Source organism: Mercenaria mercenaria, chromosome 6, assembly GCF_021730395.1.
Source record: "Mercenaria mercenaria strain notata chromosome 6, MADL_Memer_1, whole genome shotgun sequence".
Taxonomy (NCBI): domain Eukaryota; kingdom Metazoa; phylum Mollusca; class Bivalvia; order Venerida; family Veneridae; genus Mercenaria; species Mercenaria mercenaria.
Window position 1 is genome coordinate 43,589,203 of NC_069366.1, and position 24,739 is coordinate 43,613,941.

The 24,739-nt window shown below is 35.0% G+C and overlaps 1 protein-coding gene across 2 annotated transcripts in view; it reads left to right on the forward strand.

Annotated features, from left to right (window-relative positions):
• The window catches only part of LOC123549160 (ribonuclease P protein subunit p29-like), a 30,498-nt gene that overhangs the window by 838 nt on the left and 4,921 nt on the right, over window positions 1-24,739 (forward strand). For both annotated transcript variants that reach the window (XM_045337020.2, XM_045337021.2), the window contains exons 2-5: window positions 7,548-7,611; window positions 13,447-13,667; window positions 15,521-15,589; window positions 22,532-22,716. In XM_045337020.2, coding sequence (XP_045192955.2) covers window positions 7,552-7,611; window positions 13,447-13,667; window positions 15,521-15,589; window positions 22,532-22,716 — 535 coding nt within the window. In that variant the 5' untranslated portion in view covers window positions 7,548-7,551. The remainder of the gene's footprint in view (window positions 1-7,547; window positions 7,612-13,446; window positions 13,668-15,520; window positions 15,590-22,531; window positions 22,717-24,739) is intronic.

Genomic DNA, 24,739 nt, shown 5'->3' on the forward strand with positions numbered 1-24,739 from the left:
CTAAATTTATTTAATAAACTTGAACACTGAGGTTGTAACAAATTCAAATTGTCAATGTCTGAACTTTTTCATATCATATTTGGAGCATTTTAAACAAAGTTTTAATGATAAAATATGTTTGAATTTTAACTGTTACTTGTCATTCCAATAACAGTGTCTGAGTGCATGTATTCATTTCATCCCAATGTGTTTTCTTCACACTGCTTATAAGTGATGTATCACTTAACAAATCTGTCATAGTTTAACATGTTATTACACTTATGAAGCTTAGAAATTGTCAAAATAAGCTAGTTTTATATTTCTTTTTAGATAATCTGATACAGCTCTGCAAAAGGTTAAGCATATCTATTTCATTTTCAAAATTCCTTATGTTTATTGAGATTTATAAGTATAGATATTAAACATAAATTTTCTGACTTACCACAAAAAAGTATATATTCCTACCAGCCTCTAAGAATCACTTTAATGAAAACTGTCTGTAATGCACACAGATTTCCTTCTAAACATGTCCAGAATATCTGGTTGTAATTAACTTATCAGACTCATACTGTGACCTTACAGATAATGTTACAAATTAATTGATCTACAATTACCTGCTCTTATAAAAGCTCTTCAGTAACAGTTTACCAAAAGATTATAATCTTCTAAGTTCTTCTTGCGAACATGCCGCGATCATTGGTCTTCCTGAGAATATCCCACGAACTAGTATCAAGCCAATCGCGGCATGATCGCGGTAGCAGCGAATATCCCGCGAATACTTCCTGCGAATAGGTATGTTCGCGGCATGTTCGCAGCATGTTCGCGGCATGTTCGCAGCTTTTTGACCATTTCGTAAGGGTAAAACTAATGAAAAAAATCTGAGTGAAAGAGAATGACATGTTCTTTATTTTACGCTTATCAAAACCATACCAAAAATGTACCTGAAAGAAGATATTAAAGATTTTATAACAGTCAGGGGTGTAACTGTTTTAAGTTATGTAACCTATTTCAGTTACTTTTTCAAGCATTTTATAACCTGTATTAGTTATAAAATATAGTTAACTCAGGTAATTTATTCAAAAAAAGCCTTTTTGCTGTTCTCACAAAGTGACCTTTAAAGTGTAATTAGTAGCAAACTGTGGTTAATCAAATTCTCTTTTAGTCTGATCATGACCTGATAAGCATAATGGGATGTTAAGAGTTTTATAGCTTTAAAACGTTTGCGTAAAACTTGATCAGCCTTGCGTAAAAATTTTTACTGCATAGCTGGAAAGATAAAAGTTCAGGGATTCAGGAAATAATTGCATTAGTCTAATTCAAAATAAGGAATTGGCACAGGAGGGCTTTGTAATATTTTATGATAACTGAAACAAGTTATGAAAGTATAAGCAATAACTCAAATGGGTTATAAACTGCGATAACTTGAAACAGTTACACCCCTGACTGTATAATGTAAACAAACCCCTAGCTACATCATTTTGCCATCAATATTTTTCATTCATGAAAGCACTCAATTCAGGTGATAATTGTTGATATATTATAAATGAGAGGCCCTAACGAAATCTTTTTTTCAGGTTGTGTAAGCAGTTTAAGTTGTAAAATAATGTTGATATCTGAAGTTACCCGCTTACCTTGTTTACAAAAATAAATAAACACCTTGTAGTTTTTTAAGGGTAGTTGACCAGTAACAAAAATCATCAAAGTAATCTCCATAATATTATGCTTTTTCAGCATTTATTCGATTTTTATGGAAAACAATGATCGTGAGAGTTCTATCCAGAAAATGTTGAATTGCTAAAAATACATTGCAGAGTCATTACCTATCAGTTACCTTAAAATGTTGTACTTACAACCACTACCTTAAAATGTTGTGATTTCATTTGATGATAATGACTTTTTGTGTTACATTATTTGCAGCAAAGTACACCTGATAAGTATGAGAAAATTCTTCAAAATGACTAAAACGTAAGAAACAATTCCAAAATGATCAACTGAAATGACAAATATAACCAGTCTGGTTACGTTGTTACACAAACGTGATACCAATTTAACTTTTTTGTTATTTTTCATTGTTGGATATATATATACATTTTATGTTTTTAAAATTTAGTATATACATGTAAATGTTGAGTAAGCCAATGTATCATCATTGGGAACAATAAATAACTTTGGCTTAAAGATCAAATCTTAGTAATGTTTCTTAATGTTGTAAATTTCTTTAATGGCATTTATGCATTATTTTACTTTATTTTCATGCACTACCATACTTTCTATCAGGGCCTTACCACACTGGCCATAGCTTTCGCAGAAGCGATGGTTCCAACGCCGTGGCGGTGGAGGATTCGTCGCAGAAGCGGTGGAGAAATATGGCCGACTGACTACATTTATGCTGTCATCGGTACGTTTTCCAATGACCTTTTCACGTTTGACTGAAAACAACCAGTGAGACAGGAGCCTACATGTGTATTCTTCCAACCAGAAACACTTGTTCAGTGCAATTCTTTGTCATTAATGTAAGCACTTCTGTACAGTTTGACGAGGGACTGCCGTTTCTGTAGAGTTCCCATTAAAAATGGTAAAATCTTGTCTGAAACGACCCATGAGCACGTTTGCAGCAAATCGTAAGTACGGCCCTGTCAAGCATAATCTATTTCTTCGTAATAGGGGAATGTTCATAACAGACATATGAAAAAATCGACCAAAAATGAATCCAACGCAGTGTGCGGTGGATACTATTGCAACGCATTACGGTGGATCTTGTTTCTTTAATGTTCGTTATGGACTTTGAAATTAAGTAAACAGCATTTTCCTGTGATTTTGATTGGGGTAGGTCCATGAAATCACTTTGACCTCAGACTGCAACAGAAACTTAATGTTTACTAATAATATACTATTGATTTGCACTTCCGTTCTATTGAATGAACACACGAAAAGCTTTCTTTTAAACCATAATTATTTTACTAAATCAACTGCCAAATAATAACGCCATGTTATTTCGTACTAAATACACCTCAAAAATGATTATTGATATTAAAGCATGAAAGTTTTCTTCATTTTCCTTTTCCCTTATTATATAATATCAACCGACAATAACGATTGTTAGATTAAATGCTTACCACATGCGACTTTTACATCATAGAACAGACCAACTTATCTAATATACAAACTGACAGGGTTTCTGCTGTTCCTTATTTTTGTTTTGGCCACATCATATCGAAGTCGGGTTCGCATTGGAGTTGGGGCGGGGGAGTATTCTCCAACACACTGCACATGCTGCAAACATTTATCATTTTTATAGGTTTTTTAAATCATGTTTTAGCATATTTAAGTCATGATGTTCCCAGCTGTAATTTCGCTTCAGTTGTTATAATAAGAATAACTGAAATGAGTTGATTCCTTGTCGTTCTCTTGGCACTATAGAACAAGGTGTTAAAGGTCTCTTAATATGTTTGATTGGCATTGTGACAGTTTTCAGAGGAGAATGAAGTTTTTGTCTTTCATTTATTGTAACATTTCTTTCTGCTTGTCTGTTGCTAGTTGTTTGTACTCTGTTTCTCCGTTTATCTTTCAGTGTTAAACTTAGCCTTAGAATCATCAAGATAAACATTACTGAAGATAAGGCCATGAATGTGGCGTATGGCGTTAACAGGCTTTTGCTTTGATTTGACCTGGTGACCTAGTTTTTGACCCCACATGCCAGTTTCGAACTTCACCTAGCGACTATTAAGATAAAAATTCCATGCACAGTGTGCCTTATCACGTGATCGCGCTACGTCATTTTGAGCTCGAAAATGAAAGTAGAAAGGTAAACAAAAATTGAAAATCAGGGTGTAAGTTTTTTAATCTTTATATTGTGTTTATATCATGCATATGATTCGAAACCTATTTGAAAGTGCTATCCCCGGTAGTACGATTTCCCCACCAAAAGCTTTTCATTTTAATGCTATTCCTGTTCAACTGACTTGCACATTGAGCGCATGTTGTCGAACGTGGTTGAACAGGAATAGTGTTAAAATGAGAAGGTTTTGGCGGGACAATTGTAGTACCGGGGCTAGCACTTTCAGGTTTCGAATGATGTACATGATATTAACACAATATATTGAATAATAAAACTTATGCCCTGATTTATAATTTTTGTTTACGTTTCCACTTTCACTTTCGAGCTCAAAATGACGTAGCGCGATCATGTGTTTGGGCACACATATGCAAGTTTGTATCAAATCCAAGCATAAATGAAACCTTATATGGCTGAGAGGGCCAGAATAGAAAATTTGCCCCTTTCAGGGGTAGTATCTCTTGAACATATGACGGAATCTAGGTGGTTTTCAATAGGAACCAAGATCTTATCATGACTTAAGGATAACATGGTGTAATAGCCATATTTCATATCTTGTAACTGGATGGTAATATTTAAATGAAATTTGGTCACTTTAAAGACATTCAAAATTAAAATCTTTTCACCGAGAGATTTTTCAAATTTTATCATTTTTGGGGGAGATAATCGGTATTGAAGTTAACATTGATGCCTATGGGAAATATATAATTTCTTTGATTATGAGAATCTGAACTTGAGTTTCAAGAAATAGTTGCGGTAGAAAGCTGCATTATATGATTCTGATACAAATATCAAAAAGAAATCTAAAATTCCCCGTAGGGAAAAGGAGAAAATCATTTTTTTCTAGTTTTCAGGGGAGATAACTCATGAAAAACCAAAATTATCAGGGGAGGTAATTTAAAGGATTTTTTTTTTGAGAAATTCTGTCACTATATAACTTGTCAATATGCACCTTATTTCTATCGTTTGACATTTTTAAAGCTTAAATTATCAAGTTTTATGTAGCTTTTGGTGAAATTGAGGCCTATTACACCATGTTATCCTTAATTTGTTTGTAAGTGTCGAAAGTAAAATGCCACTGCTATCATGTTCATAAGGTAAACATTTTGGCTCCTTCAGGGATTAAAATCTGTTGAAAAATGAGGTCTCTATCGTGTTCAAAAGAAATTGTGGACGGACGACGGATGGACAGACGACTGCCGGACGACGGACGAAGGGCAATCAAATAATCTCATCCTGTCACTAAGAAGAAAATCTAAACTTTTTCCTTGACACTTTGAGATTCTGTGGTAAACGTCTAAAACTAAAAGGATATTGTTGAAGAAGAGGTAAATTAGTCTACTTTTAAAAAGTCTTAACTCCAGTAACACAGCTGCTCAATGGCATTTTGTTAAGGTATGCTACGTATAAGTAATTGTATCGTACTTTAGTCAAGTTGGTTTATCATACAATGCAGAAGTCGCATGTGGTCAAATCAGAAAATTATTATTTCACTTGATATTATGTATTTACGGATGAGCAAATCAATGTCATATTTATTCTAAACTTTCAGTTTCAGTTGCTATCTAATGTCAAGGTGATTTCATGGCCCTACCCAATCAAAATTCTGGGAAAATGCTGTTTACTCCAATATAAAGTCCAAAGCGAACATTAAAGAAACAAGATCCACCATAATGCGTTGCAACTGTACCCACCGCACACTGCGTTGGAATGATTTTTGGTCGATCATTTTGTATGCTTGCAATGAAAAATCACCGATTACGGAGAAAAAGTTTTTGCTTGACAGTGTCAGACTTACATTTTGATGCAAACGCGATCAGGGGTCGTTTTGTACAAGATTTTACCATTTCTGATAGAAATTCTATAAAAACGGCAGTCCCTCGTCAAACTGTACGGAAGTGTTTACATTAATGACAAAGAATTGCACTGAACAAGTGTTTGTGGCTGGAAGAATACACATGTGGGCTCCTGTCTCACTGGTTGTTTTCAGTCAAACGTGAAACACTCGTTAGAAAAAGTACCGATGAGAGCGTAAATATAGTCAGTCGGCCATATTTCTCCACCGCTTCTGCGACGAATCCTCCACCGCCGCGGCGTTGGAACCACCGCTTCTGCGAAAGCTATTGCCAGTGTGTTACTACAACTTATAAAATAACTGTCAGTGTAAGCCATGAGAAAAGTGTGCATATTGTATATTGAATACAATGAGATTTAAACAAATGTAGGTCATATTTTGTCTGCCTGATCAGTTGTTGTTAAAAGGGCTTATTTGATTTTTCTTTCACTTTTGACCAATGTTTTATGTTGGCTTCAGTTTATTGGTCAATTCAGAGTTGTTCCCCTTAGATTTTCTTGGGTAGGTACCATCTCTACATGATATTCCCCTGTTACAGTGGCAAATATTTTTGGCTGTTTTAAATTAGCGTCTTTGAAAGGAAACTTTGGATCATAATGACATTAACTAAATTGAGTTTTAAAGTAGCTTTCCGGCAATATATTCTGTTTTCTCATATTCTCGGGGGCCTAAGGGGTTGTTTTTATTCCCAGTAACAGATTAACCATTTCATAAACAGCATTTGGGTGTTATTTTGTAGAAAATTCACTTGTCTTTCAGATGGAGTCATAAAATGTTACTGAAATTATCCCATTTAATTATTTTGTTACTGTATTTGATACCACCCTCACCCGCAGAAATGGACCAAGAGTTTCTCGTATTCCCGTGGATTTAGATTTGACTTTTCATCACAAATAAGTTGTTGAATTTAAAACATTAAAATTACCATAATAATGTGTTATAAAAGATATATTCTGTAGTAAATACATCAAGAAATATTACAATTAATTGCATAATCAATAATTTATGGCAAATTTGCTAACACCACCAGAAAAAATAAGGATTTTTTCAAAAATTGAGTAAAATGCTGATAGTTTCGTCAATATGCATTCAAATCACTTGAAATTTTCAGTGTGTCAGTTTTGTACCATTCCTGTCTAGAAAATAACAAACATTAAATTATTTGACAACTTGAAGGCAAAAAACGAGAATATGAGAAACCCTGAGAATACGAGAAACAGGGATATAGCTAGAAATAGCTATAAAATCAATATTAAATGTTCAATATCAAATATAAAATAGTTATTATCCCATCCAAATTGTTTATGAGATAGACAAGTTTACTGTCGCTGAAGGCTGCTTTTTAATTTCTGACATTTGCAGCCACCGTTACAGTTTGACCTGTCACACTATAAAACAAACTGTATGTGTCGGATTAGTTCAACTAGTTTATGAGAGTCAGACAAAAGTCGATCACACAGAACGGAGATCTATGCAGTTTCAGTTTCAATACATTTTACAAATTTCTGTGATTAGTCAGTAAAAAATTTGTCTTATGCAATGATGATTCTCACAAGTGACACATTCTTCAATGATTTATCGCAAAATATTGCTGCATTTATTGAAAATGTGACCGCAGAGATCTTTTTGTTATTGTCTTACATAAATAAACCATAATCCATTGGAATGCAATTATGACCATTTTGCATTTGATTTTTACATATTTTGCATTAGTTGTTATTGTGAAAATGTACAAAATATACATGCAGATAAACATAATACATGTAATTTTAATTAAGGTATCAAATAATCTTTTGCTTCTAGGCATGATTAAAACAGGTAATTAATGACTGGTTATGTTTACATGGTGATAACCATGTGTATCTTTTTATTCTTCAGAGCGATGGATCTGTACCAGAAAGTGCCACAGACAGTAAAGGACCCTTCAGACCCACATAAACAGGTTCATTGTTTCAAATATACCAAACACCACAATAAAAGCGAGTTTGATATAACAGGGATATAATTATACCCCCACAAACGAAGTTTGCGGGGTATATAGGATTGAGCTAATCGGTCAGTTGGTCCGTTGGTTTTCATGGTTTCCGGACAATAACTCATGAAAGGCTTGTCAGATTTAACTAATATTTGGTACACAGGTGTAACATCATAAAATACAGGTCAGTTTCGACTTTGAGGTCAGAAGGTCAAGGGTCAAGGTCACAATGACCTGGAACAGTAACACAGTTTCCAGATGATAACTTGAGAACACTTGGGCCTAGGATCACAAAACTTAACAGGGATTTTGATCATGACCAGCAGATGACCCCTACCGGTTTTGAGGTAAGAAGGTCAAAGGTCAAGGTCATAACCAGCAGATAACACCTATTTATTTTGAGTTTAGTAGGTCAAAGGTCAAGGTCACAGTGACCCTGGAACAGTTAAACTGTTTCCAGATGATAACTTGAGAACGCTTGGGCCTAGGATCACAAAACTTAATAGGGATTTTGATCATGACCAGCAGATGACCCCTACTGATTTTGAGGTTTGACTTTACATTGGCTTACTTCTGTGACAACGCTGTATTGTGGGGGTATAATTCGTCACTCCTTTGACAGCTCTAGTTTAGGATAGGACTGATACAATTTTTACTTTGACTCACTGCTATCGTAACTACCAGAGCTCAATGGTCCCAGTCTGGAATTAAAGACTACTTCATACCTCTAAACATTTTAATCTGTCATAACTTCCTTAAATTAAGTTTGTAATTCATCTGTATTACCACTGAGTTTCGTGTAACATTTTGTTGTAGAATATGCTATATTCATGCCAAGGTTCATTATGCCCCGATGAAGGCGGAAGGATATTGTTTTGGTCATGTCCGTTCTGCTGTTTGTCCTTGCATTGTCAAGGTATTAAAGCTCCAAACGTCATACAGTTATTAATTAGCACACGACCTTTGCTCACACATAGTAACTCAGTAAAAACAGAATTACTGGCTTTGATTTATTTGGGAAAAAAAATGAAAATGCTTAAAATTCATAATTATTAAACCACACATAATTATAAGTTAGCATCACGTCTTGACCTAGTAAGAGCAGCGTTATTTAGCTTAACTATATGAAGCATGGAGAGCTATCCTGCTTGACCCAGCGTTGGCGTCCTTCTGCATCCGCACTTTGGTTAAAGTTTTGATGCACTTTCCCTTTATCTTTGTTATTACTTGATGGATTTGCTTCAAACTTAAAATAGTTGTTCCTCATAATCACCCACATCATACAGCACAATACAGCACATACAGCTTACTGGCACCAATATTTAATGAATTATCCCCCTTTTTGCTTAAAATTTCAGGTTAAAGTTTTTATATATTTCACTCTATCTCAGTTATTACCGAACAGATTTGATTCAAACTTAGAATAGTTGTACTACATCATCACCCACACCATATGATACAAGGGCCTTAACTCTTGCACCAATATTTAATAAATTATTCCTCCTTTTTAATTTCAGGTTAATTGTGGTACACTTTCACTATATCTTAGTCATTACTTAATGAATTAGATTAAAAATTAAATTAGTTTTTCGAGATCCTCATCCTCATCATATGGCACAAGGTCAGTCACTGGCACAGACATTTTATGAGTTATATCCCCGTTTTACTTAGAATTTCAGTTTAATTTTGATGCTTTTTTATGCTCCCCAAAGGGTGAGCATATATTTGTCGCTTTGTCCGTCCTTCCGTCTGTCTGTCAGTCCATGCGTCACACTTTTTCCGGAGTATAACTTGAAAATTATTAATGGCATTTGATTGAAACTTCACGTAATCATAGAGGCCATTGAAACAAAGTGCAGTGTCAAAGAATCATAACTCTACCTTACCTAGTTTTTGAATTATCTGCCTTTATTATACAAAATAAGGTTTGTCCGGAGCATTACTTGAAAAGTATTATTGGCATTTCATTGAAACTTCACAAAATGATAGAGGCCATTGACGGGCAGTGCATTGTCAAAGAACCATAACTCTGCTTTACCTAGATTTTTAGTTATCTCCCTTTATTATACAAAATAAGGCTTGTCCAGAGCATTACTTGAAAAGTATTAATGGCATTTCATAGAAACTTCACAAAATGACGGGAAGTGCAGTGTCAAAGAACCATAACTCTACCATACCTAGTTTTTAGCTTGACTATACGAGGTATGGAGAGCTGTCCTACTCGACCCAGCGTCGGTGTCCTTCCGCGTTCCCAACCAAAGTTTTGATGCACTTTCTCTTTATCTCTGTAATTACTTGATGGATTTGTTTCAAACTTAAAATAGTTATTCCTCATTGCACAAGGGCCATAACTCTTGCACCAATATTTAATGAATTATTCCCCCTTTTGACTTAGAATTTCAGGTTAAAGTTTTCGTGCACTTTCACTCTATCTCAGTTATTACTAAATGGATTTGATTCAAATTTAAAATAGTTGTTTCACAACATCACCCACATCATATGACACAAGGTCCATAACTCTGGAATCAATTTTCCATGAATTATGCCCCCTTTTTACTTAGAATTTCAGGTTAAAGTTTTGGTGCATTTTCACTCTATCTCTGTTATTACTGAATGGATTTTATTCAAACTTAAAAAAGTTGTTCTACACCATCACTCACATCATATGACACAAGGGCCATAACTCTGGCACCAATATTTCATGAATTATCCCCCTTTTTACTTAGAATTTCATGTTGAGTTTTGGTACAGTTTCACTCTATCACAGTTATTACTAAATGGATTTGATTCAAACTTAAAATAGTTGTTCCACCTTATCACCCACATCATATGACACAAGGTCCATAACTCTGGCACCAATTTTTCATGAATAATGCCCCCTTTTACTTAGAATTTAAGGTTAATTTTGATGCATTTTCACTATATCTCTGTTATTACAGATTGGATTTGATTCAAACTTAAAATAGTTGTTTGGCATCATCATTCACGTCATATAACACAAGGACCATAACTCTTAGCACCAGTATTTCATGAATTATATCCCCTTTTTACTTAGAATTTCAGGTTAAAGTTTTGGTGCACTTTCACTCTATCTTGGTTATTACTAAATGGATTTGATTCAAACTTTAAAGTAGTTGTTACACATCATCACCCACATCATATGACACATGGTGCATCACTCTTGCACCAATATTTCATGAATGATGCCCCCTTTTTGCTTAGAATTATACTTATTTATTGTTTTGATAACTTTATCTTTATCTCTCTTATTACTCAATTCTTTTGACACAGACATAAGCTATTGTCCAATACCTTCATCCATATTGGAGTCATTAACACTCCAATGACTGCTCCAGCTTCCTCAGATGTGCCCATTTTCACTATCCAGCATCGAAATAGTCGAGCACGCTGTCTCCTGTGACAGCTCTTGTTGAATTATCTCCCTTTATTCAATTTTCTTTTTTTAGCTCACCAGTTTTTCTGATCGCTCATGTCCGGCATCTGTCGATTGTCGTCTGTCAACATTTAGCTTGTGTATGCGATAGAGGCTGTATTTTTCAGTTGATCTTCTTGAATTTTGGTCAGAATGATTACCTTGATGAAATCTAGGTTGAATTCAAAAATGGGTCATCTGGGATCAAAAACTAGGTCACTAGGTCAAATCAAAGAAAAACATTGTGTAAGAGATAGAGGCTGTATTTTTCAATTGATCTTCATGAAATTTGGTCGGAATGCTTGCCTTGATGAAATCTAGGTCGAATTTGAATATGGATCATCTGTGGTCAAAAACTAGGTCACTAAGTCAAATTATAGAAAAATCTTGTGTATACGATACTGTATTTTTCAATTGATATTTATCAGATTTAATCAGAATGATTGCCTTAATGAAATTTAGGTCGAGTTTTAATATGGGTCTTCTGGGGTCAAAAAGTAGGTCACTAGGTCAGATCAAAGAAAAACATTGTGTATGCAATAGAAGCTGTATTTTTCAATTGATCCTTATGAAATTTGGTCGAAATGATTGCCTTGATAAAATCTAAGTCATGTTCAAATATGGGCCATCTGGGGTAAAAAACTAGGTAAAATCAAAGACAAACATTGTGTATGCGATAGATGCTGTATTTTTCAATTGATCTTCATTAAATTATGTCAGAATGATTGCCTTGATGAAATCTAGGTCGAGTTTGAATATGGGTCATCTAAGATCAAAAACTAGGTCACTAGGTCAAATCAAAGAAAAACCTTGTGTATGCGATAGAGACTGTACTTTTCAATAGGTCTTCATGAAATTTGGTCAGAATGATTGCCTTGATGAAACCTAGCTTGATTTTGAATATGAGTCATCTGGGATCAAAAAGTAGGTCACTAGGTCAAATCAGAGAAAAACCTTGTGTATGCGATAGAGACTGTATTTTTGAATTGATCTTCATGAAATTTGGTCAGAATGATTGCCTTGCTAATCTAGGTCAAGTTTGAATATGGGTGATCTGGGGTCAAAAACTAGGTTACTAGGTCATATCTAAGAAATACTTATTTAAACTCAAGAGACCACATTTTTGGTCCAATCTTAATGAAAATTGGCTAGAATATTTGTTTCCATGAAATCACTAGGTCAAACATGTTTACAGTATTATGGTGTGTTTCTCTAGTAAGCGACCTAGGGTCATCTTAGCCCTCTTGTTTATTATCTCCGTTTCATTTTGGTTTCTAATACGATATTCCCAATATTGGGACAAGCACATGCATTGGGGAGCATCATTTGGTTTTACTTATTCCTTGTATATCTCTGTTGTTGCTAAATGGATTTAATCAAACTTAAAACGGTTGTTCCATATCATCACTCACTTCATACAACACAAGTTTGATAATGCTGGCACCAGTAAGTTCTGAGTTATGCCCTCTTTTTACAAATAGAATTTCCGGTTCAATTTGCAGTGCACTTTTGATGTATCTCCAGTGTTACTACCGGGTAAATAGATTTGATTCAAACTTAAAATAGCTGTTCAGAGTTATTAGCCGCATGATATGACACATGGTGCATTACTTTTGCAGAGGTTTTCCATGAATTATGTTCCTTTTGTACTGATTTAATGTTTTGAGACTTAAGCTATTGTTCAATTTCTTCATCCACATTAATTTTGAGTCATTAAACACGCCAGTGACAGCTCCAGCTTCCTCAAATGTGCCCAATTTCACTATCCAGCACTGAAATAGTCAAGCACACTGTCTCCTGTGGCAGCTCTTGTTTTCCTTTATTTGGTAAAAAAAATTCAATGTGCTTATAATTCAAGAAAATTTCAGCTGGAATCACCACACCTCACATATTTATTGATTAGCACATGACCGTTGCTCACATATTGTATTATCCTTCTTGGCAGTGTTAGTAAAAGCAGAGTTTTTCCCCTTGATTTTGGTTAAAAAAAAATGAAAATGTTTATAGTTCAAAAGGTATTTTAACTAGAATTACCAAACCTCACATTATGATTAATGAGCAAACGACCCTTAATGACCCTTGCTCACATATTGTATTATCTCCATTGACCCAGTAAAAACAGAGTTTTTCCCCTTTATTGAGTAAAAAAGTGATTGTTTTGATCAAACATTGAAATAATCATAACTTCCTCATTTTTAAGCCAACTCTAATAATTTGTAAAATGATTTAAGACATCCAAGCAGATAGGGATTAGAACAATGTTCCCTTTCCCTTCAAAGGGTAACATTTACTAGTAGTTGATGAGTAGATTGTACATTAAGATTTAAGGAAATCTTAAGACATCTGTATTTATCTTAATTTTTCAACAGAAGACACAGAAACAAGAGGCAGTGACCAACTTCCTCACAGAATGTCTGCCAAGCAAGCGAATATCTGCTGGAGCGATTGACATGCTGAAAGGCAAATATATCATACTTGATTCAACAAGGAAGAAATGGAAACCTACCTCAAAGGCAAGATGTAGAAACAGCCTGTCAGCACGGGATAGAAGAAAACTTAAAGTGTTTGACATAAAGAAAGATGGGCATAAGTAAGAAAATAACCAGTTTATTTACATCATTGTTGATGCTACTTATATTTTGATATTTGGTTTTGTTTTAACAGTTCATAACTTAAATGTTAGAGTATGAGCAGCAATGGGAATCGAGTAGTCTTATAATGTGCCCTGTTGCAATATTTCTCCCTTACACATTATGAGTCTGATATTCTAGGGAGGATCAATTACATGTATTCAGTATACAAACAAGTCTATAGGAAAGATCGCCGTGACGTCACACATTAACATCTGTTTATCTGGTGGTGGGCAAAACAAATGTTTTAACATCGTTTGTGTATGGGATTGGAATTTTTAATTTTTAATAACTTTTTTGCTCATTTATGGTTTTTCAAAATTCAAAGTTTTTAAATACTTACATTTTTCATATTTTCAAATTCAAATAGATCTATCTTTTTAGCTCATCTGATTTTTTGAAAAAAAATGATGAGTTATTGTCATCACTTGAGCGGTTGTCGGCGTCGGCGTCGGCGTCGGTGTCGGCGTCGGCGTCTGCGTCGGCGTTGCTTGGTTAAGTTTTATGTTTAGGTCAGCTTTTCTCCTAAACTATCAAAGCTATTGCTTTGAAACTTGGAATACTTGTTCACCATCATAAGCTGACCCTGTATAGCAAGAAACATAACTCCATCTTGCATTTTGCAAGATTTATGGCCCCTTTTGTACTTAGAAAATATCAGATTTCTTGGTTAAGTTTTATGTTTAGGTCAACTTTTCTCCTAAACTATCAAAGCTATTGCTTTGAAACTTGGAATACTTGTTCACCATCATAAGGAGACCCTGTACATCAAGAAACATAACTCCATCTTGCTTTTTGCAAGAATTATTGCCCCTTTTGGACTTAGAAAATCAGTTTTCTTGGTTAAATTTATGTTTAGGTCAACTTTTATCCTAAACTATCAAAGCTATTGCTTTAAAACTTGCAACAGTTTTTCACCATCATAAGTGGACCCTGTACAGCAAGAAACATAACTCCATCCTGCTTTTTGCAAGAATGATGGCCCCTTTTGGACTTAGAAAATATCAGATTTCTTGGTTAAGTTTTATGTTTAGGTCAACTTTTTCTCTTAAACCATCAAAGCTATTGCTTTAAAACTTGCAACTGTTGTTCACCATCATAAGCTGACCCTGTAAAGCAAGCAACGTAACTCCATCCTGCTTTTTGCAATAATTATTGCCCCTTTTGGACTTAGAAAAATCATTTTCTTGGTTGAATATTATGTTTAAGTCAACTTTTCTCTTAAACTATCAAAGCTTTTGCTTTAAAACTTGCAACAGTTTTTCACCATCATAAGTGGACACTGAACATCAAGAAACATAACTTTATCCTGCTTTTTGCAAGAATGATGGCCCTTTTTAGACTTAGAAAATCATGGGTAGGATAATATTTCTATTATACAAAAAAAATCAGATGAGCGTCAGCACCCGCAAGGCGGTGCTCTTGTTTAAATGAATAACTGTTTTAAATGACATATAATTTTAATAGCAGGGTAGAAAAACAATGTAAGTTAAGCATTCATAATTAATCAATTTTATTTCGATATAATAATTAAAAGTAACTAATAAATTGCTTGTTTTATAACCTTTCCATTGATCAAAAAATTATTGATATAATTTGTGTTTAAAGAAGGTTTAGGCCGTTAGAAAAACTTCACTGTTTACAAAAACCATGGACATTCGGCTTCTGCCCTCCCGACCTTATCAGTTCTAAAAATAGAAAACACAACAGATTTGTATGCAAACACGATCTCTCCTATTATCCTTATTAATTTATAGCTTTGATAAGAATGTTCTTATCTGAAGACAATATCACTAATTCATTGTTTTTCTAGATTTGAAGAGTACGTTCCTTTACACAGACTCTGGCAAGATTATATGAGAGACATTCTTGACATACCTAGGTAAGATATGAGGGAGGGTCAGGACTTAGTGCCATGACACTGAAAAGAAAAAAGAAAATTTCATACTCAAGTAGTTACACTTACACTATATGGAAAAGTTTGAAAATCTCTCAAATTGCAAGCCCAGTTTCAAAATAATTTCACAACAATCTGCCTTTGGCACTTCTCTACCAATGTCCTTCAAGCCATGTTGATGTGAAAAAAGCCTGGCTGCCTTAGGGCAGGGCTAGTTTTTTTTGTATGACTGTATCAAAAACTTTTTTTTTTTTTTAGTTTGAAATATTACAACTACATCAAAAAGTTGTATTCTCAACTCCTCATACTGTTCCATCTAATAGAAATGAAACTTTGTTTGAGGTTTACATACACATATCAGAATCTTGGCAAAAGTGTTGTCATTTCTTGAAAATATCTGTGATGATCCAATGGAGATATATCTAGGTTTCAGCTTGACTATTTGACAATATTGAAAGCTGTTCTGCACACCTGAGCATCAGTGTCACATCTTGTTCAAATTTTTGCATGCAAGTTCAAATCTCAGTGAGTAATGGTTACCATGTATTGTATTGAAACTTCACACAGTGATTCCCACTCATCAAACCTACAGATATAACAAGGTTAGATAACTCTTTGTTGAATTTAATACAAATTATGGCTCTTATTTTTAACTTAGAAAATTCAGTTAAAGTTTTGTGTACAACTAAATACCAAGCTCTATCTCAGTAACAACCACATGTTAAAACTTCACAAAGTGCTTTCCAGCCATCAGCCCTACGGAAATAAACAGAGTAAATAACCTTGGTTGCATTTAATAAATTATTTTTGTTTTTTGACTGAGAAAATTCACACCCGTTAACCGGTTCCGAGCAGAACAGTTCGGGGCGGACAAAACAGTTCACCGATATTTTTGCCGGTACCTGCATTAGGGTAAGTATTCTCTATCCAAGAATCGGCTGGTGTAAAATATGTTAAAGATTTTTATTTCTGTAAAAAGTAGCATGAACGAAAAACATGCCATGTGCTTCCCGTTTAAAAGTAACCTATATTTATTAAGTTATTGCGAGTTAAAAGTGTGATTTTGTTGAAAAAATGTGGAAATGGAAGTTTAGGGCGGTATATTTAATTCACTTTTCAACTAAGAGCTATTGTATTAACGTCAGCCTGTAAAATAATGTTTGCTCTGAATATTGTCCAACTTTTAAGCGACAAAACGCAATATTCAACCAGTTATAGACATTCAAACATGGCATGGTCAAAAAAAAGTGTGGCGGCATTGCACAGCTCAAAATTATTTGTGTGGCGAGCAAGAGCAGTCCCATGTCTTTTTTTACTTTACTGTAATAATAAATGGTCTAAATAGTGATATCAAGCTCGTAACTCTTAAAACTTAACGTTTTTAATTAGACAGCAGCAATTTACACTAACTTTTATCAACAAACAGGTATAAGTCAAAGCATAAATAATCACACAATCGCCTAACAATGTGGTATATCAGCAACACGTCTTCCTACATTTTTGAATTAAGAAATAATTTAAAGCAAAATAGTGCTTTAACACTATTTATGCACGATTGGCGGCTATATGTCGGGCGTAATAATTGCACGAGGGCGCAGCCCGAGTGAAATTATTTGTACGACATATTACTACCCTAGTGTATAAATAGTATTCTAACACGGTCCGATTCATTTTCCTATTAAACAAAGAAGGCAGAAAACAGTGAATTATTATAAAACAAATCACTGTTCTGACGTCACAATTATTACGTCATGGCGTCAGACGGCATAGTGGCGCGCTGGAAAAGAAACCGATTGAAAACGGGCAAATATTTAATGCATGTCATCAAGGATGTACTTAAAAATCCTTTGTAACGTGTTAGAATCGAAATAATATATCTCATTTAGTGATTTGCTCTTGAATAAATCATTGTTTGTCGTTCAGATGCGTATTATTATATCACTCAGGCTGCGCCCTCGTGATATAATTCCTTCGCATCTGAACTCCAAACAATGATTTATTCAACGACAAATCACTGGATGAGATATATTATTTCTTAATTAAAACACTCTTTTGCTATAAATTATTTCGATTCTAATATGCCCTTAATCTAAAACAGTAGATAAAATATAGAAGTGCTCTTTCTTGGTCGAAACAAAAACTTTGATGTCACCGCACATTAACGTGATGTCATTCTAGCGTAAGTGTGTTTTAACAGAGACAAGTATATTAGAATTATGGTAACAGTGTTCCGGTATGTGATGTGATGCCTTCCCATTTAGGAACGTTCCACTTAAGTTATTATATCATTTGTAATATTTCTTTCAGGATCACAATGCATATGTACCTGTGCTACTACTGCAATACAACAGCTGACGTTTATAGGCACTTAATTCAGCACCTCTGTAATAGCCATAGGTTTGACACGTTAAAGTACAAACAACTTGAGCTTGACTGGCTGACAGAAAAGCCGGATTCAATAAGGAGTTTGAATTATGTCCAAAATATATGCAAGTGTTGAAGAGGTTGAAAGATTTAAGAAATGAAGTAAATGAAATGACCAGAGTAATTGGTGACAGAATAAAAGATTTGAGGGAGTCTATTGTATCATTAAATTGCGGCATTGAAACATCTAATAAGCTGGGAAATATCGAAGGTAAACAGTGGACGAAATCATGATTTGCCCCAGTGATCATTCGCTTGAATGAAATTTCTTGGCTTTAATGTTCCTATAAACGTCAGCTGTTGTATTGCAGTAGTAGCACAGGTACATACCATGTCATATGCATTGTGATCCTGAAAGAAATATTACAAATGATATAATAACTTTAGTGGAACGTTCCTAAATGGGAAGGCATCAAATCAAACTACCGTACCGCTGTAACTATAATTAAAAAATGTAGGAAGAAGTGTTGATGATATATTACATTGTTAGGCGGTTGTGTGATTAATTATGCTTTGACTTACATCTATTTGTTAATACTAGCTAGTGTAAATTGCTGTTATCTGATTAAAAATGTTATTTTTAAGAGTTACGAGCTTGATATCACTATTAAGAACATTTATTAAAGTAAAATAAAAAAAGACACAAGACTGCTCTTGTCCGCCACACAAATAAGTTCGAGCTGTGCAATGCCGCCACACCTTTTTTTCCACCATGTCTTGTTTGAATGTCTATAACTCGTTGAATATTGCGTTTTGTCACTTTAAAGTTAGACAATATTCAGAGCAAACATTATTTTAAAGGTTGACGTTAATACAATAGCCCTAAGTTGAAAAGTGAATTAAATATACTGCGATAAACTTTCGTTTCCACAATTTTTCAACAAAATCACACTTTTAACTCGCCATAACTAATTACTAAATATAGGTTACTTTTAAACGGGAAGCACATGGCATGTTCTTCATTCATGCTACGTTTTACAGAAATAAAATTCTTTAACATATTTTGCACCAACCGATTCTTGGATGGGGAATACTTACCCCAATGCAGATGCCAGCAAAAATACCAGTGAACTGTTTTGTCCGCCACGAACTGTTTTGCTCGGAACCGGTTAACGGGTGTGAAACTGTGCAAATAACTATCAAGCTCTATGTCAGTAATGATTGAAACATCACAGAAGACATCCTTCTCATCAAACATACTTACATGTAATAGAAAGAGCATTGAAACTCGAGGGTAAACGATTTGTACGAGGGGGCGTAGCCCCCGAGTATAAATTGTTTACCCGAGAGTTTTAATGTTCTTTCTGTTTTGTATCATAGCTATCCATATATGGTAGTTGTAGGCGTTCCACATTGCCATATACAGCAGTTCAGTGAGTACTTAAAATCCTTGCTTTACAAATGTGTAAAGCCCAGGTAAAATAAACCAATGCTAGAGCAGAAAATCAATAAAATACACTTCTCTGTCTACTGTTCAGCTGGCATAGTTTAATTCCTTTACAGCAGTGCGGTAACTAGCGTGCGGGTATTAAATATCTGCACACTTTTAGTTACAGCACCCTGTACTCAGTGTATACGAATTACCTGCACCAAATTTGTTAAGAAAAAACACCGAGCTATGATACAAACCCAAGTTAGAGAACTCTTGGTTGAAATAAATTCAAAGTATGGCCGTTATCTGAGTAAGAAAATTTGGTGGAAGTTTTGCATGCAAGTTATTCCCATAATGAAGTTTCAATTTGTAATAAATAATTCAGTTACAGAAGTCTTGCCAAGTTATGGTCCTTCTTCAAATTAGATGTTGTCAATTAAGTTAAGAACTCCTCTTCTAATTTTTAGCTCTCCTGTCATAGTGACAAGGTGAGCTTTTGTGATCACCCTTCCTCCGTCATCCGTCGTCAGTCCATGCATGCGTGCGTGCGTCAACAATTCCTTGTCTGCACGATAGTGGTTTCATTTATGATTTTATTTTAATCAAACTTGCACACAACTTGTATCACCATAAGACCACGGTTCCTTTCTTGAACTGGCCAGATCCCGTTATGGGTTCCAGAGTTATGGCCCCTGAAAGGGCCAAAATTAGCTATTTTGACCTTGTCTGCAAAATAGCAGCTTTATTTATGATTTGATTTTTACCAAACTTGCACACAACTTGTATCACCATAAGATCTTGGTTCCTTTCTTGAACTGGCCAGATTCCTTAATGGGTTCAAGAGTTATGGCCCCTGAAAGGTCCAGAATTAGCTATTTTGACCTTGTCTGCACAATAGCAGCTTCATTTATGATTTTATTTTAACCAAACTTGCACACAACTTGTATCACCATAAGATCTCGGTTCCTTTCTTGAACTGGCCAGATCCCATTATGGGTTCCAGAGTTATGGCCCCTGAAAGGGCCAAAATTAGCTATTTTGACCTTGTCTGCACAATAGCAGCTTCATTTATGATTTGAATTTAATCAAACTTGCACACAACTTGTGTCACCATAAGATCTCAGTTCCTTTCTTGAACCGGCCAGATCCCTTAATGGGTTCAAGAGTTATGGCCCCTGAAAGGGCCAAAATTAGCTATTTTGACCTTGTCTGCACAATAGCAGCTTCATTTATGATTTGATTTTAACCAAACTTGCACACAACTTGTATCACCACAAGATATTGCTTCCTTTCTTCAACTGGCCAGATTCCATCATGGGTTCCAGAGTTATGGCCCCTTAAAGGTCCAAAATTGGCTATTTTGGCTTTTGCAGCCATATAGAGACTTCATTTATGGTTTTATTTGATACAAACTTCCAAAATATCTTCAACAACAATAAATCTTGGATTCCATGACAAATCAGATCCAATCATAGGTTCCAGTTATTTTATATCTGATTACCTCCCCTGATTGTAATCAAAATGGATTTATATCAGTAAGTACTTACAGGACTTATTTGAAATTTCATTATTGTTATTAGTTGGACTGAGACAATCAGGGTAGATAACTATGAACTGATTTTATGTCAAATTACCTCCCTTTATTTCAAATTAAAATTGTTATATCTCCATAACTAATGAAGATACTGATCTGAAATTTCATTTATGTCAACAGATTTATTTGGTAGATCCTTCTTTTGTCCACTTACAATATTTTTTTTTTTAATTACTTCCCTTTTACATTACTATAAATAGCTTATTTTTAGTAACTTTTTTATTATTGGCCGTAGGGAAAACACAAGATCAGTTTTCTGTGGTACAACATGGATGGTACCTCCAATTTTTAGGTGTATTTTAACATATCTATACCTTGTAAGATTTTTTTTTTCTGTTTGGTTAAATTTCTTTCCTTTGTTGTTCCTGTCCTTTGGACTTAGATATTTTTTTGAGGACCTTCTTGTCCTCAAGTGCAATGATAACAAGTGAGCGATATAGGGCCATCATGGCCCTCTTGTTAAATAATTGTACCCACCGACAACAAAGTTGTAAGGGTGTGTATACTGGTTTCAGGTTGTCTGTCTGTCTGTCTGTCTGTCCGTCCGTCCGTCCGTCCGTAGACACAGTCTTGTGCGCACCATCTCTCCTCATCCCCTTGACACAATTTAATGAAACTTCACACAAGTGATCAGTAACAACAGTAGTTGTGCATGGGGCATGTTAGGTTCTTTCAGAAAAAAAACTTGCAGAGTTATGGGACTTTGTTTTTTGTTACTATACTATATACATAGACACAATCTTGTGCGCACCATCTCTCCTCATCCACATGACACAATTTAATGAAACTTCACACAAGTGATCAGTAACAACAGTAGTTGTGCATGGGGCATGTAAGGTTCTTTCAGAAAAAAATTTTGCAGAGTTACTGGACTTTGTTTTTTGTTACTAAATTATATACATAGACACAATCTTGTGTGCACCATCTCTCTTCATCCCTATGACACAATTTAATGAAACTTCACACAAGTGATCAGTAACAACAGTAGTTGTGCATGGGGCATGTTAGGTTCTTTCAACGACAAAAATTGCAGAGCTATGGGACTTTGTTTCTTGTTAACATACTATGTACAGACAGTCTGCATATGCAGTCTTGTGCGCGCCTAATCTTCCGAACCCTTGCACACAATTTAATGAAACTTCACACAAGTGATCAGTACCAACCCTAGTTGTGCATGGTGCATGTTAGGTTCTTTTAGATAAATATTCTGCATAGTTATGGGACTTTGTTTTTTGTTACTATACTGTATACATACAGTCTATATACATACAGTCCACATAATTATGCAATCTTGTGTGCGTCAAATTGCAATGTACTGTGTCAGTGCATGCGGGGGGTACATTCATCACCTTTAGTGATAGCTCTAGTTTGTTTTGCATAAAACAATTTTGTTTGTATTTCGGGTTTTAGCAGAAATAAATCTTTTTAAATCATTGAAGGCCAGACAGAAATTATGTCTTTGTGGAATAAACAACATTAAACATTCATTAAGATTGCTTTCCATGAAATTAAGAGGATCTCATTCTTGATTTTACAGGTATGCATCAGAAGTTGCAGGTCAGAAGAAAGAGAACAATGAGCGACTTCTGAAGGCTGACTACCATGGATGTATGATAGTTGTGCGTAAAACTCGATGTCCATCACTTCTGGGGCTGGCGGGAATTGTGTTGATGGAAACTAGAAATACATTTAAAGTCGTCACAAAAGAAAACAAAATTAAATGTAAGGATAAGAGTTTATAATAGATTATAATATTCATTGTTCCCAAAACTATCCCAAAAGAAAACAAGATTAAATGTTTTGGTAAAGGTTTATAAAAACTAAGTCAAACAAGAGAATACAGCTGCCCGCTCCACAGACAAAATTTTGGGCCCTCAGAATTTTGGGGGTCATTTAGAGTTTACATTTGTCCACCTGTCCCTCCATCCCTCCGAATTTGTGTCATGCATATCTCAAAAAGTATTTGACCCAGAGTCACCAAACCTCACAGGGTTGCAATTCAGCATGTAAAGTTGTGCGACTATATTGCGATTTCACACAGCCAGACCAGAGTTATGGCCCTTTACTCAGTCAAAAATATGCATAAGAAGAGCATAAAAGTCTTTAGTCCCCTACTGGTTGAACACCGGAGGGGACTGTAGATTACTAAGATATGCCCTCCATCCATCTGTCCTTCCACATATCTGGATCCTACAATTTCTAAAAAAGTATTTAAGCTAGGTTCATGAAACTTGGTATGTGAATAGAGGGCAATATGTAGATTATGCACGTACATGACTTATGCTTGTAGGTCAAAGGTCAATTTAACTTTTATATGCATTGATGGATTATCTTTGTGGTACACACAAACATTTCCCATGATGAGACAATGTATCACGCCCATGACACATGGTTGTTGGTCAAAGGTCAAGGTCATTAATGAAGGTCAAATAAAATTGTTTCTGCTCCATAACTTTTATGTGCATTGATGGACAGGGCTCCGGAAATTTTGATAACTCAATCGGTCCGAAACGAAAATCCTGACATCGGCGCTACCCCACCCACCGCATTCCAAATTTTACATATTTTGTAAAACGTGATAGGGTAAAGAAATAAGCATGTCATGCATTAAAACTGAGTTACCAGTCACCGCGCGTTACCATACAATGAAGACAGTTATTCAGTGTTATGTGTGATCGTTCCTTTGTTTTAATTTCGATGTTTTTCCGAGATAATACGAGGCATTGACACCGTGTGCGTAACTAGTCTAAAAGCCAACGCACGTGACTTCGATACCGTATACACGGCAGATACTTTGTGATGTTTCCTCATTCTTTGACGGAATTCTAAAAACTACAATGCGTCAAAGTGAGTTACACGACACATATCCTCTGCTAAACAGCCTCAGTATTTAAAGAATACTCTGCCGCGGACCGAATGTGTACGTTATTTGAACCAAAACGTCACGCGGGTTGGCCAAGGATATTTCATTTCACTTACGTTGTACTTCAGTAAGCAACTACATTTTATAAAGTTGTATGTTCTCTTCTGATGTTAACAAAATTTCGTTTTGAAACATTTTTTAAAAGACAGATTTGATAAACAGTGCCACTCCGGTTTTCTTTATCATTCGTGGTTGCCCGTCCATTTTTTTCTTTTTTGTACAGTCGGGTTGCAAAGACGATTTTCTGCATTTGTTTCAACTGGAGCCCCAACAAATGAATCATGTATTTTTTTCAAATAAAGTAATTATAAAAATTATTTTTATCGGTTTTCCGCGTGATGTCTCATTAAATCAAAGACCTATAATGTACAATTATAGCTCTTTGATTAAATGCAGCGACCATTTGTTTGTTACCGTGATCAAACATAGCCTTTTGAAATAAACCATCCGTCGGATTCTAAATAAAAGAAGTGGATCCCCGTCGAAATGATTTGGATCCAGTCAGAAACGTTAAGGAAACCAGTCAAAAATGTTTAATACACCGCAGCCGGCTGTCTGCAAACATTAAAGAATGTGCCGCGCGAGCACTGATTGCGTCACGTGCTAATTACGGACCGATTATCAAAGTGACAATCAGACCGATTGACACGTTTATTGATTATCTGAAGGTGCGACCAACAATTTCCTACTTGGCAGGTGATCGTGTATTGAAATATCAGACCGAAATTTATACTTTTCTCCATTTTTACGGGACCGATTTTTTTCGTTTTTTCACTTCACGAATCGGTCTGAAAAGTCAAAAATCGGTCCAAAACCGACAAA